Source organism: Ziziphus jujuba, chromosome 12 (assembly GCF_031755915.1).
Source record: "Ziziphus jujuba cultivar Dongzao chromosome 12, ASM3175591v1".
NCBI classification, from domain to species: Eukaryota; Viridiplantae; Streptophyta; class Magnoliopsida; order Rosales; family Rhamnaceae; genus Ziziphus; species Ziziphus jujuba.
In genome coordinates, this window is record NC_083390.1 from 18967425 (window position 1) to 18983051 (window position 15627).

Consider the following 15627-nt stretch of genomic DNA (forward strand, 5'->3'; position numbering starts at 1 on the left):
TTTCATCCAACTCACTTACTGCAGTTAATTTATTAACTGGGGATGGTATTTGTTTGGATGCCAATTGCTTTTTGGTGGATGAGATCCGTGAACTTTTAATTAAATTTAAAAGACTTTCATGTTTCTTATTCTAGTCGGCAGCAAAATAAAGCTGAACATTCTATAGCAAAATATGCTGTCAATTTAATTTCTTATGAAACTTGGCTTGAAGATAGCCCTGCGTGGCTTCATCCCGTGCTTCAAGCTGACAAATGTATTCCTTTGGTTTACTAATGAATTTCTCTATATTTTTCCCAAAAAAAACAAATAATAATAATAATAATAATAATATTGCAATGTAAACGTATTACAGGGTATTGCAATATGACCAAGCCAACGGCATAATAGACCTTGTATATATAGGAGCACTGGACCAGCAACACCAAGGACCATCCTCGCCAGAAAAAAAAATTTTGCAAGTCAATGGCTTCCAACAATTCATTTCTTATGCTACCCTTTATCATTTATGAACTAACAAGCAAAATAAAATACTGATGCAGGAATATTGATACCCTTTTAATAGAAAGAGTCTTCTTATCTGCAAAAAGAAGCTCAAAATATAAGTCTCATAGTAGCATATGAAAATGAAATATACAATAGAAAGGTGGAACCCAAAATGGGGAAAAAATTACTAAACGCAGATATATAGATTGACAAGAAATTTATCTTAAAGGGCTGAAGTTCCATTAACATATTATGTAACATAGACATAAAGGATATGAATTTTCTAGAAAAGAGCAGGAATGCAATACAACAAAAACGACGATACTAATAAAACATGATTAATAAAAAAAGCCTCATCAGTTGTTGATGGATCTGAAATATTATGTAAGGCTTTACAAATTCAACTAATAAAACAGGTACAATGTTGCTGAACATAGAACAAGACTAACCATGAAAAAAGAAAGTCTACATCTTGAGATTACTAATGGATTATTTACTCTGCAAAAGACTTCATCATACCAAGTGAGGGCATCCACTGGGATGTGGTGGAGACTACTGTTATCAGCAGCTGCTAGCGTCGAAGAGGCAAGTTTGATGGTAATGATCAGGATTTCACAAGCATGTTTACATGCACATCATAGCCTCTTAAACTTCTGCCAGTGATATAGAAGCGCAATCATAGAGCTAAAACAGTCAGAAGAAGTTCATACAAGAACAAAATTTGCAATATTGGAATCAATCAAAAACTTGCTTTCAAAATAAACCACCAGCAACTAACCATTACGCGTACTTATTTCGGGAGGAAAGATCTGGTAAGTCTTAGCCAACACATTAAACATATTGGCAACATTTCTTTTTCTTTCAGCTAATAACATACCTGCGATCACGTGATCACCATAAGGTTAAAGGATATTAGATGACAACAAACAGAGTAAGATACCAAATTATACAAGAACGCATCGGCTCCTTATATTTTCAAATGCAAACAAACATCAGATGCAGCAATTTTTTGTTACCTTGAATAACGCATCACCCAAAAACGGATTAATCTCACACAAGCACCGCATAGTTGACTAGGCTGAAAACTGAAGATGACCAAATAAAATTCATCCTTGAGGTATTTCATATTATTAGCCTGACAAGGAATACCTGATGGAACCATCGCATATTAACAAGAGCAAAACTTCTCTACAACCTATTTTCCTCTAATAACTGAAAGTCCTCTCTTTATCATTTCATCATGCAAACCTAAAACTGCAGCTTCATCACCCTCCTTAAGGTAGCCTCTAACCAGAATATCATAGACAGCAGAGTCTGGAGTGATTCCCATTTTCAACATATTATCAAAAACCTGTTTTGCTTCAATCATTAGCCCCTTACTTGCTAAACCAGATATTAGGGAACTATAAGTTAATAGATCAGGTTCAACTCCCTCTTTAACCATTTTATTCTTTAGTCTAAAAGCCTCCACTAGATTTCCTTGCTTGCAGAGCCCAGCAATCCAAGATGTGTACACATATTTATCTGGAACAAACCCTACCTCAGACATCTCTTTTAAGACCATCTCAACCTCATTGAATTGTCCTTCCTTGCATATCCCATCAATAAGAACTGTGTATGAGATTTGATTTGCCTTCTCCCTACAAAAATAGCGTCTAGCCTCTTGTAGATGCCCATGCTTACATAAGCCATTCAATAATGTTGAAAGAGTGATGACATCGGGTTCAAAACCCCTAACTAATAGTTCCCTGTACAAATTCAAAGCTGCTTTTAAATTCCTAGACTTGAAATGTGCATCCATAATGGTAGTTAAAATGATCTTATCTGGCGCCAATCCACTTGCTACCACAATTCCCATAACCTCCATTGCTTTATCTAACCGACCAGTTTTACAGAAGCCCCAAATAATCACCCCAAATGTGGTCAAATCAAACCTAATATTTTGCTCGCGCATTTTAATCACATACTTTATGGCATTATCTACATTCCCTTTTACAAAGTTTCCATCTATCATTGAAGTGTAAACAGCTGAATTAGGCTCAACCCCATCTTCCAACATTTTAGAAAACAATGACTCAGCTCCTTCCAACATCCCATGTTTGCAAAGACCATCGATTAATGCAGTATAAGTAACCACATTTGGCGAAAGTGAAGATTGCTTCATCTTCTCAAACAATTCAAATGCCATTTCCACATTTCCAGCCTTACAATATCCATCAATCAAAGAAGTGAAAGCAATCAAATTCGGAAACACCCCATTCTTCATCATATCACTAAACACTTTATAACCCATATCCAAATCTCCCATTTTACAAAACATATCAATAAAAGTACTATAAGTAACCACATTGGGCAAGCAACATTTCCACATCAATCCCATATACACAAATGCTTCTTTCTTCATTTTCAGCTTCGAAAACCCATTCAGCAATATATTAAACGTGACCACATCAGGGTTACAATGTCCCACACGAATTTTCTTCAATACCAAACAACCCCTTTCAATATCAAAATTCTTACAGTAACCATCGATCAAAGAATTGTAAGTTACAGCATCGGGTACACACCCGAAACCGGGCATTGAATCCACAACCTTTTCAGCGAAACAGAAGTTTCCCAATTTGCAAAGGAAAGAAAGAACGGAATTGAACGAAGAAGGGTGGGGAACATACCCTTTGGAGAGAAAAAATGAGAGGAATTTGAGGGAAAGCTCGCCGCAGTTGGAATCGACGAGGCTGTGGAGGAGCTTGTTGAAGGTGAAAGGGCTTGGGAACTTTGAAGCCCTTCGCAGTTGAGCGAAGAACTGGAGGGTTTCGCTGACCATGCATCGATTATTACACAAATGGGTTTGTTCGGAAAAGGTCTTAGATTGTTTTAGGATTTGGAAGGTTTTTAAGCGCTTTTAGGGTTTTGGGTTTAAACCCTAAAACAGGGTTTAGAGGCGGTGGTGTCGGACTCTCTGAGATAGAGAAAGCGAGGGAAATTCGTACGACGTTGTTTTCCTATTCATCGCCGTTTGTCCTGTGGATTAATTATTCACTGCATCGAGCCTTAGAATACTAGTTAGGCCGAGGTGTATAATAGCCAATAAAAATTACAAACTACTAACATATGCTTTTTCAGCTCAAATAGACTTTTTTTTTTTTTTTCATTACATCCAAGAAAGAAAAATAAAAAAAAGAATCATGAAAAAGAAATAAAATCATAATCGAAGTCAATTGGTAAGCTTCTAACTGGGTTTGGCAAAATCAAATCTAACATGTTTAAATCGATTAATCCAATTTATTTTTAATAGTTTAAATTGGATTTTTTCACATAAATTAGATTGAATTGGATTCAAAATATCATAAATCATTTAGATTGATTATTGGATTGGAAATATAAATCCAATCCAACCCAATTCAACCTAAATAATTATTATATAATTAAAAAATCATATATTTTCTATTTTTTTTTATTTTTATATATTAATTTTTGATATATATATTTTTAACTTATCTCCAATTCCCAAATATAATTGAAATCATAACATTTACATGCCTTGCCGCCGCAACACCACCATAACCATTAACCAAGCTTCGATTTGACCATCACACACACACTCGTCAAATTCAAAACTCACGGCACCACTAGCTAGGAGTAAGATGATGACTATTAATGTTTGCTATTTGATGAAGTGCATGATATGTATCAGTTGCTATCTTTTATTGAAAAGTTTTATTTTATTTTATTTTAACATTGATAATGCTGTTGGATATTATAGATTGCATACTTATAAATTGCAATATTATATTTTATTATATATTGGATTACTCTAATTGTATTTTAAGTTTGAATAACTATAATTTATTATTTATTTTTATATTTAGAAAACTTCTAATTTGTATTATATATTTATAGGCTAGTAAGTTTTAAACCGATTAACTAATCTAAATCAAATCGATCATAAATGGTTTGATTTGGATTTAACACTTCAACAGTTTAAATTAGGTTCTATATTAGATAAACCGAAAATTATGGATTGAGTTATATTTTGGTTCAAAACCAAACCAATCCAATCTATATCCAACCCTACTTCTAATAAAAATAAAATAAAATAAAATAAGTCTTTTTTTTTTCCGAAATAGTAAGCTAATAAATGATAATTGGCTAATTCGAAGAGTAATAACAGTTCAGTGAGAAGGGTCCAGTGACGATGTCTACTTTCTCTATGTTCGAATTTTGTAATTTAATTATCAACAAGAAGTGGTATTTTAGTAAATAAATTTTGGTATTGTTGTCCTTGAATTTCCAAAGGATTTGTAGTTTGCACTTTCTATTTTATATTTAGCATTTATATCTTCTAAATTTACAATTTTTTTATAACAATCCCCTCAAATATATTTTTTGCTCATTTAATACTATTAAGCTTGAGGCATTGCTGTAAAAAAACTACAAATTCAGAGGATACATGTGTTAAATATAAAATACAAAGCACAAATTATAAACCCACTAAAAGTTCATAAGGCAACAGTACCAAGAACCCCTTTGGCAGTTCTAGTTATATGTTGTTATCTTTTAGAGAAATATTTTTATACAATGGTAGCAAATCACTTTTAATCATTATATGCAATAGAAATTTAATGATCTATACTTACATATAATATCACATAATATTAAAATAAAGCATATGTTTTGTAAAAAAATATTCATTTCAATATTATTATGGCCTATTAGCTATTACATGATATCACATGCACAACAATCATGCATAAAAAAAATAAAAAATAAAAATGATATTTTTCACTTTTAGTAACCATTACTATTAGAACTTATGATTATATATCAATTACTGATAAATTAATGATAAGTGTTCGCTTTTCCATTTACAATTTTAGTCAAAAATAGATTTTTATCAAAGTTAACTAATTATTAACATGCAAGCATGGATTTTATTGATGGTAGTTATGATGATATAATACGATATTTTGGAAAATACTATTTACCACTAATTGTATCCTATCATCAATAAATCTTACATGCTAACACAACAATTTATTATATTACTATTTAAGGTTAACTTTTATAGATTAGATCTTATTTAACAAAATATTAAATACAACCAATTAATATTTGATGATCACTGTTAATAATAAATAGCAAAAGTCTTGTATATAAGTTTATTTCCTTATGTTCATAAAAAATAAAAAAGAAGAAGAAGAAGAAGAAGAAGAAGGGGTTCATTTCCTTATTCGTGAGGTCCTAAAATAAAGGGATTTTATACGGATGCCCACCTATAAAACAGGCCTGCCCATTAGGCCTTTTTGTTTTTGTTTTTTTTTTTTTTGGGAATAAACATATAGGCAAAATATGAGGGGAAAAAAAATCAATCAACGAAAGCAAAACAAAATAAATACAACTTTTTTTTTTTTTTTAACTGTGTGAAATGGTAATTGACAAACGATTTCAACCAGAGCAAAGCCTTTTCATGAGTTTGTTGCTCGCATGAATTGGTTAAATGTACAAAAATCATTATTGCCAAAAAAAAAAAAAAATGTACAAACATCACAAAAGCCGTTAGAAACCAGTTCATCTATATGCTTCTCAAAAAGGAAACGATTTCCTAAAATACCTTTATAGGAAATCAATGAACTTTAGCTTAAGTAAAAAGATTTGACGATGAATAAATGAAACGGAATTAGGTAACTCCTCGATTGAAGATTCTTATAGCCAACATAGATAAGCAATCCCAATTCAAAAATATTTAATATTTAATATTTTGCTTAGAAAATTGGCACCACTAACAATGTCCATGATTTGGGTAGAGATGTCCCATTCATTGTATATTGGGTTTCCAAAAGCCTAAACTTTAGGCTTTCGAAAGGCCCATCTTTTAAGTTATTGCAATGGAAAATTTTGTTATAAAAATAAAACACCCAACATATGGCATTACCAAAATCCCAAAATGCAAGCATTAGGTGTGGCTCCTCATTTCTTTCCCATCAAACCTATCATAATTTGAAGCTTGCAAACTGGGAATCGTGGGGGTTTTTATTATTTTATTGTGGGGTTTTTTATTATTTTATCTTATGAATAAACAATACCCTTGATGGTTAGAATTTGGAATTGTTTATAAGGCATGAAACAACCATATAGTTGCACCAACAAAACTTTGATTTAATAAGATTTATTGTCATTTTAGAATGTAAATTTGAGAAAGTTATTATATATACTAATTTCATAAGCACATTAAAATTTTATTCTAAAGAATATTTCTTGTGGTAACTAAATTTATATTTAGGCTCTTTTGTAGAGCAAGTCGAACAAAATTATTATTTTGGGGGGCGGGGGGTGGAGACCGGTGGGGAATCCCAACTTGATGGGCCTCATCAGAGGATGGAAAAGGATCTATTGAGACTCAAGAACTTGCAAAACCAAGCCCAGCTCATGTTGGCACAAATTCAATGTTCAAAATTCAAATTGGGAAACTTTTTTGGAAAGTGATTTTTGGCTTTGAAACCGAACCCTACCAGTTTTGTCCTATCGGTATCCTGAGACCCATATGTATTTAAATCAATTTAGCATTTCCAAAATCTTAATGAACGTCACCAAATCTTAGAAAGAACATGAGGGTAAACCATCATTTCTTGTCCAAGTCTAAGCCAACACATCCACTAATACAAAGCACACTTGGCCTTCAAATTGAAAGGGATTATTAGAAGCTGTAGTCCACAATTAGTACCCCATGATCCTACATATATAACTCATTTGACTGGTGCCAACCATTTGAGAAATATACTATTGAATTATAACAACACAAACAAAATCTTCTTTTTTGTGAATAATTATTATATAAAGTCGTATTACTTACATATTAATAATTGTATATCTATATTTTTTTTTTACTCAATAATTGTATATATAATACATACATATATATATATATATATATGTATGTCATTTTGGGTCCACCTATAGAAATTTTATAAGTAGTATTTTCGTTACACCTGTAATTCATTTTAATGTCATTGCAATTTCATTTTCAACAAACTCGAATTTATTATTGCCAAAAAAAAGAAAAAAAAGGAATTTGTAGTGATACTATGATCTATATATAGGACTAAGCAGTATTTTTAAGAAGCACAAGAGAATAAGCAACATTGAATAAGGCTGGGTCTTTCTAATGACATTCTGGTCTTATCTCTCCTTTATAATTTTTTAACATTTTATAAACATTATACTTAAAAAATGTGTTATATGTTAACCACATCCTAAATCAATGACAGCGTGTCTTTTTATATATTTGTATTCTTTTAGTTAATACAACTCTCTTTTTAAAGAAGAAAAAAAAAAAAAACATTGAATAAGGCTAAATTTTTTATTCTCCAGTGAAGATTTTAAATCTATAGCATTTTGATCCCTAACAAAACCCTTATTTAGCAAAGATTTAGAATTTGAATTTTTCTATTTTCAATACTAAAAAAAAAAAAAATGAAATAAAGGAAGTGTACAATATTTGAAATTTATTTTCTGTTTTCAAAAGTAATAGTTGAGAAATATGAAATGGGGGAAAAAAAAAAAAAAAAAATCGTTATCTTTGTCCCATTACTTGAATATCACACATAGAAATTAAGGTGATCGCGAGGGTGGGCGTTTGACACATACAATGAAAGTGGGAGACAATGTGAAGAAAGGGACCAGAATTGGGAGAATGGGAAAAGTGGGACCCAGCACAAATGTACAGCTTTACAGGCCGTACAGGTGGTCGATACATCGTCAGCGTCACTGTGCCGTTGAACCTCAAGCACGAAGTTTCTCCATGTTCATTTCCGTGTTATTATGTGTATTATCTATTATGTAAGGCCTAAGATTGTTTTCTTCTTTTTTTTATTTTTAATTTGAATTTTGCTTTCAAATTTCTTAGCAACATTTTTTCAAAAACAAAAGGTTAAGGTTGTTGAGGGGACAATCAACCCTTTTCGATTCCCTTTCAAATCCGTTTTTAAGGCCATTAAAATCCCAAATTAAGAAAACTTTCTTTTATTTTCTTGCTTTTATCAATTTTCCTTTATTAATTCTCTCTAAAACCACCAAAAATAAAGAAAAATTTTTTTTTTTCTCTATTCTTTCTATCTCTTTCCCTCGGCCCTCCATGTTGATTCTTTAAGGGATAGCAACGTTATCAAAAGGCCAAGGCAGCAGCTTTTTCTTTTTCGCTTTTTAAATTTTTTTTCTTAAAAAAAAAATAAAAAAAGAAGCTTATCCTCTTATTTTCTCTACAAAGTGCGCACAAACACTGAGAATTGATGAGTATGTCCTATACGGTATGTTTGGGTGCATGAGAATCTGTAATCCTGTAACAAAATTGGACTTTTCTTGCGCGGGGTTGGGGGCAACAAGTGGAGGAAACTTCTGAAAATCAAAAGTTTGCATTTTTATTTCCGCTAACATGAGATCCAAATTTTATTCAAAAAAAGAAATTCAAATACTTACCATACATCACTTAACAGAATGCAAATAATAATTTTGATATAACATGGTTTCTATGATGATAGCCCAGTAGTGAATTCACTTTTGTGTCTTTTTTTTTTTTTTGTTTTTAATTCAACATTGATAATTAAAATATCAAATAAATACAATAAGAGGCTGGTTACATGGTTAAAAAAAGAAAAATCCTATTGGTAAAGTTGCAACCCTGGAATTTGCTAGATTATTTCCAACAAAAATTTGAGAATCTATAAATTTTGGTACCTTAGAGTTCTCCATATATTTATCTTTCTTTTTTTCAGTTGTGATTTATTTATTTATTGTTTTTTGCAATATTGTTTTGTAAATATATTAATAAAGGGAGATCCACAATTGACAATATAACCTTTTAACTTGAGTGATAGAGATAGTGAGCAGATTCATGAGCAAAGATGTTGATGGAAACTCACTTAACTTTTCTGCAGGTTGCTTCAGACAGATAAGGAGTAGGAGATAGTAGATTTTGTCAAGTGAGAGTAGGGGTCCAGTTCAAAATTTATATATATATATATATATATATATATATTTATTTATTTATTTTGTAATGCTAATTTATATGGAATAATATAAATACATGAATATATGAATACTGGGTTTTGCTTGTGCTCTTGAGCTGTGGTTTGCTAAGAGTCTTTGTGGAGGATTAAAAGGGGTGGGCTGTCTGCTCAATAGGGAAAGATCAACAATATACATATCTACTATCTATATGGAGTCAAATCACAAATAATTTTCAATTACCAAAAGAAAAAATAATAATAACAAATAATTTTTGGTGTGTATGAATATTTATTTTCCATTAATTGAAGAAGGATTTTGTTTCTTTCAAAGCTCTAAAGTATTCCAATATTATTTATTTTTGCATATGGTCTAAAAAAAGAATATTTTTGACAGTGGTTAATTTTTTATTTTACAGGGAAGGTTCAGTCATAGTTGATTGGTGTTTTGAACCGTTTGCATTATGAAAGAAGGTAAATTTGACTCACTTTTTCTTTTTGTCCATGCATGTGATCTCAAATTGAGATGGCTTTAAAGCCATCAGCCATAGATAGTAACATAAATCTATTTTAAGCATACAGATTAATAAGATGTATTATATAGAGAGAGAGATTAACAAAAATGTACGAGTGTTCAAAATGGTTTTTGCTTAACTGTCAGAAATAAACAAAAGAAAGTATTTTTATATATATTTTAAAAATAAATAACATTTTTTTCAAAAAAAAAAAAAAAAACAAACAAACAAAAGAACACCCCTTTTAATTTTAATTTTTATAATTTAATAATCTAATGATATTATTTTTGTAAACAAATTTCGAAGTTTTCACATGTAAATTTGATAACCTTGCAACACTTTAATTGCAAAAGACCAATTAGTGATCAATGAAAAATTAACATGAAATAAATATATATACATATATATATATATATATATATATATTTTTTTTTTTAAAAGACGGTTATACAGCATATACAAAAGTCACAAATGGGGAAGAGGTCATTGCAGTAATTTTACCGTTGAACTTAGCACATCAATGATATTAGCAGTAATCATAATTTATCAAATTAAAGAAGACTTTTGATTGGGTTTGGCCTTAATTAGTTCCCTGATGGAAAGTAATTAGCAGGAGTGAACTTATCAAAACCGTTATTGGGCTTATTAGCTGAATTGATTATAAAACCTCAAATATCAATTAAAAACACCAACTAATAGTTGCATTGCATGCTTTTAACTGTGTTTAGTTGGTCTAATGATTTAAGGGAAGGTAGAAGAAAGAGAAATTTTGCCTAATTATTCTTTTAATGCATCAAAAATAAATCATAAAAAGGGAAAGATAATAACATTTTCAGTGGTTTCCTAAAACAGCAATGCTTTGCCACTAAGATAATTCCCTTCTTTTTTTCACTATGAATTATTTGACTTTTTATGGTAAAAAAATCCAATTTGGAACTCTTCAAGACTTTTTTTTTTTTTTTGGGACAACATTCAACTTTTTCATTTGATTCATACAATTAACCATAGAAAAAGTACTCGATTTTAGATATTATAAAATAATCAAATTAAATCAATCATACAGGAAAATCAATTCTCCAACGTCTTTTTTTCTAAAATATATTTTATTTTATTTAACTAAAAACAATTGATGAAATCTTCTGTACATCTATGTGACATGTCTGTTCCGAAATAGTTCAGTTGAAAAAAATTATTGTTTTATCATGCAAATAATCGTCCTTTCACAAACGATAATAAAGACAATAATAATAATAATAATTATTATTATTATTTTTCTAGTACATTACATACTCTCCGTATCCAACTTTTACGGCCTTTTCCATCTTTACCCTTGACATGGATATACAAAAATAAATGGTCCGTTTAATTTTATGCAGATTTTCTACTATTTAGTACAATAATTGTATTCAATTATTGTATTTGCATCACTCTCTAAGTAAAATAAAACCCCCAAATCAGAGCACCAATCCAGGTGTAATCTCACATCGCGCTACATGCACATGCTCGAAATGACATAGAATGTTCTGTTTTTGTTTTCTTCCTTTCTTTTTATTGGTTTTAATTCTTTTTATTTTTCCCTAAAAATTAACCATTTATAATCAAAATATCATCCATGAATAAAATTGACAATCAGCACCCTTCATTCAATCATTTAAACTCCTTTTATTCTGCAACCGGTCCCAGCTGATTATATACATGAACTGAACCCGTGATCTCTCTCTTACAAACTGTTTGTCTTGATCATTAAGAAGGGGGGGGCTTTGGAAGTTTGACTTTTTTTTTTCTTTTATTTTTTTTTTTGGTAATTTGCTTTTGGAAATTTGACTTCTTCAGCAGCAAGCACACTTTCCACCTATGTATTCTAAAATCAAATTTTGGGTACACATCTCTTTCCCTTACTTCACCCTAAACTGTATATGAAAAATGTGTCATTGACAATTTTGACAGACATAGAGAACTATTATTCCGAAAACTTACATCTCAGTATATAATAGATGACATATGATGATGTAATAAAATGTATAAGTAACGTTTTAATTAATGATCTTAAACAGAAAATCTACTTGAAGACATGACAGCTTTTGGCGCATTTATGTTAATATATCTTGTAATTATAAATTGAAAAATAATTTTTATAAAATGTCATTTAAATTAATGATAGATGTTATGTATTAAATTATATGAAATTTCAATAATTAAGTTATGAATTATATGTAATTAAAAACATAACGAATTATTAGATTACATGTAATTTAACAAGCAATATCGCTGCTCCTTATATATATATATATATATATATATGACCCACCATTTTTTGGTAAGAAAAAAATCTTCCAATGCATGGATGTCAAATAATTAGAAGATGGTATGGATAGCTTTCAATAAGTTTGTCTCGTCTTTTACGAGAAACTTAACAAGAAAGAAATTCAAGCTATACTATCCGATATTACCAACTTTAGGTATGTACAAAGTGATGTTACTTTTGCTTGCCCCAGCACACAAACTCTTCCTTCACTCTTTAGACAAAATGACAAAATAAGTCATCTCTTTATTATGAGGAGGAATCGAGAGAAAGCTGAAACAAATTTTGGCTAAAAACGTATGACTTTTGAACAGCATTGGAGTTTTATCTTATTAGTTGGTATAATATTTCATTAATGCAACAGCTTTTGGTTGATAAATATTTTTTTTTTCTATTTTAACTATTAATATTATGTATATTTTATTTTAAATTTTTTTTTCACTTTCATTCATATTTGATTTTCAAAAGTAAATGTAGACATTTAACTGTAAGAATAAAAAATATATATAAAAAAATAAATAAAAAAGAAGGAAACCCAAACTTTCATACATAAGAGGCAACCATCTACACAAGCTTCCCAAACACCATCCAAACCCAGCTTCAATTCAAAACATTCCCTAGTCCCGCTGCATTCGATTCTTGTTTCTTTTCACCATCATAATTGTTTTTTTTGTTTTTTGTAAAGAAAGTTAATTTTACTTTGTATTTTGATTTGTCGGATTTTATGATTTATATTTTTTGTTGTTAAATTTATTACTATTACTGAGGATTTGTTTGCTATACACACCAGTTCTTTTACTCGGCTTAGAAAAAAATGTTTTTTTTTTTTTTTTGGTTGTTGTTGTTTTTTTACCGTTGTTCGTTATACAATTTGACTCAATAGTTTAAGCCATTAGACCTTGAATTCATATGGCATATTACTTCACAAACATTAATAAAATAAAAACTACGGACCAAATTAATACAGGTACAGCTCAGAGAGTATAAGTGATTTTCTATAATATTTAAATGCTCTATTACAACAATTTAAGCATTTTGAAGCTCTTCTGTATATTAATTTTATTCTTTATTTGGCTTACCTCAATGGATGACATTTAATTTAATAGAAGCCAATAAAACGTTCCGTCAATTCAGTTCTCTACCGTACTGAACAAGAGCTTTTATAATAATAATAACAACAATAATGTACTAAAACAGAGCTTAATTTATTTTTTTAATACAGTAAAATTTGATAAATAAATGATTTTATTAAATAAAATTATTCAGTTTGAATTTGAAGTGGTGTATTAAATGAATAAATTTATTAAATATATAAAATAATAATTTTTTAAAAAATTTTTTAGAACCCATTAAATATATAAATTATTAATTGATTAAATTTGGAAAAAAATAAATAATATATATGAACATTTACTACATATAATAAGAAAATTTTCCTTAATAGTTTTTATTCCTTCTATTAGTAGATTTGTCTGTACAGTGAAATTCTCTATTAATTTTTTTTTATTTGTTAATTAAGTTGTGATCAATCCTATAATCGTAAATTTGATCAAGCTTGATTGATATTTTTCTTTGTTAGTATACTATGTAATTAATAAAATTATTTTTCAAAAATGGTATAAAATTATTTTTAAATCAATGAATTTTTATTTATCTATAAATTAATAAATTATTTATTTATCGATGACTAAATAAATTCTTTAAATGAATAATTTTTCATAGTTTTATAGTAGTTATTTATAGAGATTTTATTGTAATTGAAGTTTTCATATATTGACTTCAAAAGGAAGTGAAGTGATACCAAATAAAATATAAGCGGAAGTAGATAGTTAAAGCTGAAAAGTGAAACAAAATTAAATGATCCATGAAAGTAAGGAAGAAAAAATCATCAACATTGTCGACATTTCATCGATATTTTCAAAATATCTATACCTTCAGGGGGGGAAGGGAATGTAAAATATATTTGTCTAAATTGCCGGTGGAAATGTCAACGGTATTACAAAATATTGATGATATAAAAAATTGTTGATGAAAATGTAGGATTTGGTATAGAATTTACAAAAAATGTTGACAAAAATATTAATTGTTGGTGGAAAATATCAGTTGAAAGTGTAGATTTTCAATCTTGCATTAATTTTTTTTTTTCATTATTTGAGATGTTTTAGGGTGAGAAATATTTAAAAGAACATTGAAAAAAATGAGTAGAAAAGCTAGATTTGGATCAATAATCAAGCCAACAACCATTAAATTATATTTTTGGCACATCCAATTACCTTCTACTATACTATTTTTTGAGTGAATTCGTATTATTCTTTATTTAGATAGATTATAAAATTGATAGAAAGATATATTTTTGGCACATTCATAATTACTTGGAAAATTTATCTGATACAATGAACTAAAATATTTATTATTACCCTCACATAGTCACATTGACCCAAGTATTTATATATATTCATCAATTTGAATAATAATAGAAAATCATTTTTTATATTAATGTTGCATTATAAATTATTTTAGAACTTTTTATATATTAATATTATTTATTAAGTTTACTATATTTTGTTATAAACAAGTACTTTGTTTACTTCATAGACAATAATTTTAATATTTATGAATTATTTTATTAACATTTGTATTTTAATTATTGTATTTTTTATTTTATTTTAATATATTAAATATTTTATGTATAAAAATCTATATTTTAAGTTAAATATTTATAGTTTATAATTTTTTTTAATATTTTCGTTGATATCGACATTTCTATAAAATTATAGTTTTAACATTTTTATCAACATTGATATTTTCATTACTGGTTAAAATAACACAAAAGTTGTTATAACTTTTCTCGACAAAAAAAAAAAAAAAAAGTTGTTATCACTTATAAGTGAAAACTTGTTAAAAAAGTGATATGAAATGTTAGATTTATTTATTTTTAATACACAACAAAAATTGAAATGGATTTTTTTTTATATAATAATTAAACCATGAGAAAAATCCTGTATTTTTTATTTAAATGTGTCGAATAATTCTGTAATAATAATAAAAAAAGAGAAAATAAAGCCCATTTTAATATAGTTTCTTCAACTAGACATGAATGCTTTGAAATTTAGGTTTTTGTTTTTTTTTTTTTTGGTAATTGCATCGAAATTTGGTTTTTGTTATGTATATGATCACTTGTATAATTTTATTATACATAAAATATCATATATGTGTGCCCGTTTTACTAGTAGTCCTCCTTCTATATTCAGCACCAAAAAAAAAAAAAAAAAAAAAAAAGAAGCCCTCCTTGTATATATTATATACACTATATTCTAAGATAATGTAC

General features: G+C 28.6%; 1 protein-coding gene across 3 annotated transcripts; it reads right to left on the reverse strand.

Annotated features, from left to right (window-relative positions):
* Nucleotides 1-307: 307 nt before the first annotated feature.
* LOC107429247 (pentatricopeptide repeat-containing protein At2g01740) lies at nt 308-3523 on the reverse strand. Of its 3 annotated transcripts, none has more exons than XM_016039901.4 (4): nt 1500-3523; nt 1262-1360; nt 1003-1136; nt 308-577 (listed from the first exon to the last, which is right to left on the reverse strand). In XM_016039901.4, the coding sequence occupies exon 1, from the start codon at nt 3305-3307 to the stop codon at nt 1679-1681; it is 1629 nt and encodes a 542-aa protein (XP_015895387.3). In that variant the 5' UTR covers nt 3308-3523; the 3' UTR covers nt 308-577; nt 1003-1136; nt 1262-1360; nt 1500-1678. The 3 variants fall into 3 exon arrangements, with proteins under 3 accessions (XP_015895387.3, XP_024934441.3, XP_015895385.3); XM_025078673.3 differs by having other exon boundaries at nt 933-1136; XM_016039899.4 differs by lacking the exon at nt 308-577 and having other exon boundaries at nt 701-1136.
* Between the last annotated feature and the right edge of the window lie 12104 nt (nt 3524-15627).